Source organism: Schistocerca piceifrons, chromosome 5 (assembly GCF_021461385.2).
Source record: "Schistocerca piceifrons isolate TAMUIC-IGC-003096 chromosome 5, iqSchPice1.1, whole genome shotgun sequence".
Classification (NCBI taxonomy): domain Eukaryota; kingdom Metazoa; phylum Arthropoda; class Insecta; order Orthoptera; family Acrididae; genus Schistocerca; species Schistocerca piceifrons.
In genome coordinates this window covers 661,008,852-661,014,851 of record NC_060142.1, presented here as the reverse complement: position 1 = coordinate 661,014,851, position 6,000 = coordinate 661,008,852, and the positions used below count along the sequence as shown (strand labels likewise).

The 6,000-nt window shown below is 39.1% G+C and overlaps 1 protein-coding gene across 1 annotated transcript in view; it reads left to right on the top strand.

Moving 5' to 3' along the window:
* The first annotated feature begins 283 nt into the window (after positions 1 to 283).
* Positions 284 to 6,000, top strand: part of LOC124798250 (putative ribosome-binding factor A, mitochondrial) — a 73,152-nt gene continuing 67,435 nt past the window's right edge. Inside the window, exon 1 of the mRNA XM_047261571.1 lies at positions 284 to 729. Within this exon, the coding sequence (XP_047117527.1) occupies positions 572 to 729 (158 nt within the window). The 5' untranslated portion in view covers positions 284 to 571. The remainder of the gene's footprint in view (positions 730 to 6,000) is intronic.

Genomic DNA, 6,000 nt, shown 5'->3' with positions numbered 1-6,000 from the left:
GAAGTGTCGCGACTGTTATGTTAGACTGTGGCTGAAATACATCAGAAACATTCTCGTCTCGATCGGGCACACAGTTTTAATCTGCCAGGAAGTAACATTCTCGTTGTTTCCAGGGCTCTCGGGTGTCCAGCTGGATGCGATCGTTGAAGTCCCTCGATATTTTGGAGAATATTAGCCGAAATATGATAAGAGTTCAACGATCGCATCCGGCTGGGCACATGAGAGCCCTGGAAACAACACACACGCCGACAAAGCCTCCGATCACATAAAAACATTCTCGTCTGTGGTTACTTTTATCTTCAGCATGAAATTCTTTGAGAACTTCGATGTTGTGAATTGTATGTTTGTTTATTTACTACTTTACTTGTAGGGAATAGAGTTAGGGATCTAGGAACATGTGGTACATTATTAGCTGAAGTTAATAGTATTGTGTTGTATCGGTGGAAATAATGTACACACATTTGACTCCATGTAGGATGCATGAGAGAATAACTTTTGGCAAGCATTACCCCGGTTTTTACGTGATCTTTTAGTACGAAGACGAGGGCCCCCATTCCTAAGCATTTTCAAGATGCAGGTGGTTCGCCAAGTGTGTTCTAACAAACTGAGAACTTTTGCTTACCAATCAACAGCAAGGAGCCTATGTCTGTCCTGTGGGGCAATGAACAAATACGCGGCACGGGAAGGACGATTCTTGGCAAAGGTCATGAAATCAGGTCCTAAGAAGAAGTGAGTTTCCTTTTGTCATCTGAGTATACTGCTTCATTATAAATCTTAACATTGCAGAGGTAATACTGCATTAGTACAATTTATTGTAATGTCAATACTGGCTTACACAAATGAACACTGAAAACCGTGTTCCACGATGTGTCACCGGTAAGATAAACGTTTCCACACTGTTGAAAATATGAGACCTTACGTTTGTTTTTGCAACATAAGCATTGTGATACAGAAGGCGGTACGTTACGTATATTAGATGCATGTTCATTCTGCGCGGTGCAGTGTTGCTAACGAAACCCACAGTACTGAACCTGTTTTTGTTTAATGTTGATACTCATAAAAGTTAAGAATAGAACAACCGAATTACAGGATGATCCAGGTATCCCATTGCTCTGTAGCCATATTCGAGTAGTATTTGGCGCTCGCCAAGTAGTTACATTTTGTAATTTAGTAACATGTGAACGTGTCAGAAGTTAACCTATGACGAAATATTAAATGTTATATATGTGTACCACACACTCGAATGTGATTATAGAACAACGGAATATCAGGATCATTCTGTACTTTGGCTGCTCTGAAAGATGAAGAAGCCCAACATTGAAGAAGTACAGCTTTGGTAGCTTTAGCTGACCCTCACACAATTTGTAATGAGGGCTGTGGAAACCATTAGCACTGCTGTTGAGAACCCATTTATAAATGCATTGAGACTAGAGTCATAATGTAATACTCACAGTTAATGGTCTTTCAGACCACTGTTAATGTTTAAAATCAGATTAGCCTACATGATTCATATTAAAATAATTGGAAAACTACAAGAATAATAAATTAAAAGTGGAATTAAGGAATTTAAGAATAATATGTGAAATACTGACAAGTGCACAACACATCTGGTGTCAATGAAAAATAAAATGTAACATAGTCATAGGCTGTTTTGCAGAGAGTTTTCTTAAGCAGATTAAATGTGCATAACTATTGGATTACAAATAGTATCAAAACATAGCAAGAAACTAAGAAGAGACTCCATTTGGCATCAAGGGGCACAGATTATAACATGGTTAAATTACATTACAAACTGTAATTCAAAATTCTAAGCAAAGTCAGAAGATCACCAAAATGTAAGTACTTTCAAGAATAAAGCATAAATAAGCTTCTTCAGCAAGAATATAAAAACTGTTTGGAACAGAGTAAGATATGTGACAATAAAAACAAATCAGGAAAATGTAGCAGTTTCTGTAAAGGTAGATAATGAACTGACCAAACATAGCCCCAAAAATTACAAAAACTGTTAACAACTTTTCTATGTCAGTAGCAGATAATTTAGCCCACAGTTCCTAAGAAATGCTTTCCAAAACAAGTTTCACAAAATTCAACTACAACTAGCATTTGAGGTTTCAGTGTTAACATCTATCTTCAAAGCATGTTCAAGTGTCTAAGATGAAATTGGTGATAAAAAAAAAATTAAATGTTCTGCTCTACATAGCAATAAGCCTATATTAATTGACATTTGTGCTGAATCTTTTCACAGCAGTACCTCCCCAGAGAGACTTAAACATGTTGTTGTTAAGTCAGTTCACAAAAAATAAGGTAAAATGTTAGTAAAGAATTACTGAACAATTTCATTACTGCCTGCATTTTGAAAAATGTTTGAGATAATAATGTACTGTGCAATAAACTTCATACATAGTTAGTAAAGGCCTATCAACTGACCAGGCAATATGTACCTTGACAGGTGATAAACTAGAATCAGTAAAACCAGAAATTGTCACCATTGGAAGTATATTATGACTTGGGGAAAGCATTTGATTCTGCAAACCATGCTATCCTAATGAAAAACCGAAAATATTATGAGATACCAGACACAACAATTTCATGGTTTTTATCGTAAGTGAATAACATAAAGCAAATGTCTTACAATTCCATGTGTCACATAACAATAAGCTCTCAGAATTAGATGCAATGAGACATGGTGGGCCACAAGGTAAACTTTGGGTCCTCTGTTGTTTCTAAATCTACATTTATACTCCGCAAGCCATCCAACGGTGTGTGGGGGAGGGCACTTTACATGTGCGCTCAAATCTCTCTAATCTTACATTCGTGATCTCCTTGGGAGTTATAAGTAGGGGGCAGCAATATATTCTATACCTCATCCAGAAACGCACCCTCTCAAAACTTGGACCGCAGGCTACACTGCGAAACGCGCCGCTCTTCTTTGGATCTTCTCTATCTCCTCTGTCAACCCGACCTGGTACGGATTCCACACTGTTGAGAAATACTCAAGTATAGGTCAAACGAGTGTTTTGTAAGCCACCTCCTTTGTTGATGGACTACATTTTCTAAAGGACTCTCCTAGTGAATCTCAACCTGGCACCCGCCTTACCAACAATTAATTTTATATGATCATTCCATTTCAAATCGTTCCGTACGCATACTCCCAGATATTTTACGGAAGTAACTACTACCAGTGTTTGTTCCGCTATCATATAATCATACAATAAAGGATCCTTCTTTCTATGTATTCGAAATACATTAGATTTGTCTATGTTAAGGGTCAGTTACCACTCCCTGCACCAAGTGCCGATCCGCTTCAGACCTTCCTGCATTTTGCTGCAATTTTCTAATACTGCAACTTCTCTGTATACTACAGCATCATCCGCGAAAAGCCACATGGAACTTCCGACACTATCTACTAGGTCATTTATATGTTATTGTTGTGGTCTTCAGTCCTGAGACTGGTTTGATGCAGCTCTCCATGCTACTCTATCCTGTGCAAGCTTCTTCCCAGTACCTACTGCAACCTACGTCCTTCTGAATCTGCTTAGTGTATTCATCTCTTGGTCTCCCTCTCCGATTTTTACCCTCCATGCTGCCCTCCAATACTAAACTGGTGATCCCTTGATGCCTCAGAACATGTCCTACCGACCGATCCCTTCTTCTAGTCAAGTTGTGCCACAAACTCCTCTTCTCCCTAATCCTATTCAATACTTGCTCATTAGTTATGTGATCTACCCATCTAATCTTCAACATTCTTATGTAGCACCACATTTCGAAAGCTTCTATTCTCTTCTTATCCAAACTATTTATCGTCCATGTTTCATTTCCATACATGGCTACACTCCATACAAATACTTTCAGAAACGACTTCCTGAAACTTAAACCTATACTCGATGTTAACAAATTTCTCTTCATCAGAAACGCTTTCCTTGCCATTGCCAGTCTACATTTTATATCCTCTCTACTTCAACCATCATCAGTTATTTTGCTCCCCAAATAGCAAAACTCCTTTACTACTTTAAGTGTCTCATTTCCTAATCTAATTCCCTCAGCATCACCTGACTTAATTCGACTACATTCCGTTATCCTTGTTTTGCTTTTGTTGATGTTCATCTTATATCCTCCTTTCAAGACACTATCCATTCTGCTCAACTCCTCTTCCAAGTCCTTTGCTGTCTCTGACAGAATTACAATGTCATCGGCGAACCTCAAAGTTTTTATTTCTTCTCCATGGATTTTAATACCTACTCCAAATTTTTCTTTAGTTTCCTTCACTGCTTGCTCAATATAGAGATTGAATAACATCGGGGAGAGGCTACAACCCTGTCTCACTCCCTTCCCAACCACTGCTTCCCTTTCATGTCCCTCGACTCTTATAACTGCCATCTGGTTTCTGTACAAATTGTAAATAGCTTTTCGCTCTCTGTATTTTACCCTGCCACCTTCAGAATTTGAAAGAGAGTATTTCAGTCAACATTGTCAAAAGCTTTCTCCAAGTCTACAAATGCTAGGAATGTAGGTTTGCCTTTCCTTAATCTAGCTCCTAAGATAAGTCGTAGGGTCAGTATTGCCTCACGTGCTCCGATATTTCTACGGAATCCAAACTGATCTTCCCCGAGGTCGGCTTCTACTAGTTTTTCCATTCGTCTGTAAAGAATTCGCGTTAGTATTTTGCAGCCGTGACTTATTGAACTGATAGTTCTGGAAGTCGAGGAAAATGGCATCTACCTGGGAACCTGTATCTGGGTCTCGTGAACAAATAAAGCGAGTTGGGTCTCACACGATAGATGTTTCTGGAATCCATGTTGATTCCTACAGAGTAGATTCTGGGTTTCCAGAAATGACATGATATGAGAGCAAAAAACATGTTCTAAAATTCTACAACAATCAATATCAGAGATATAGGCCTATAGTTTTGCACATATGCTCGTCAACTCTTCTTGAAAGCTGAGACTACCTGTGCTCTTTTTCCAATCATTTGGAACCTTCCGTTTCTCTAGAGACTTGCGGTACACGGCTGTTAGAAGGGGGGCAAGTTCTTTCGCATAGTCTGTGTAGAATCGAATTGGTATCCAATCAGGTCCAGTGGACTTTCCTCTGTTGAGTGATTTCAGTTGCTTTTCTATTCCTTGGACACTTATTTCAGTGTCAGCCATTTTTTCGTTCATGCGAGGATTTAGAGAAGGAACTGCAGTGCGGTCTTCCTCTGTGAAACAGCTTTGGAAAAAGGTGTTTAGTATTTCAGCTTTACGCCTGTCATCCTCTGTTTCAATGCCATCATCATCCCAGAGTGTCTGGATATGCTGTTTCGGTCCACTTATTGATTTAACGTTAGACCAGAACTTCCTAGGATTTTCTGTCAAGTCGGTACATAGAATTTTACTTTCGAATTCACTGAACGCTTCACGCATAGCCCTCCTTACGCTAACTTTGACATCGTTTAGCTTCTGTTTGTCTGAGAGATTTTGGCTGCGTTTAAACTTGCAGTGAAGCTCTCTTTGCTTTCGCAGTAGTTTCATAACTTTGTTGTTGAACCACGGTGGGTTTTTCCCGTCCCTCACAGTTTTACTCGGCACGTACCTGTCTAAAACGCATTTAAGATTGCTTTGAACTTTTTCCATAAACACTCAACATTGTCAGTTTCGGAACAGAAATTTTCGTTTTGATCTGTTAGGTAGTCTGAAATCTGCCTTCTGTTACTCTTGCTAAAGAGATAAACCTTCCTCCCTTTTTTTATATTCCTATTTACTTCCATATTCAGGGATGCTGCAACGGCCTTATGATCACTTATTCCCTGTTCTGCGCTTACAGAGTCGAAAAGTTCGGGTCTGTTTGTTATCAGTAGGTCCAAGATGTTATCTCCACGAGTCGGCTCTCTGTTCAATTGCTCAAGGTAACTTTCGGGTAGTGCACTCAGTATAATGTCACTCGATGCTCTGTCCCTACTACCCATCCTAAACATTTGAGTGTCCCAGTCTATATCTGGTAAATTGAAATCTCCACCTAAGA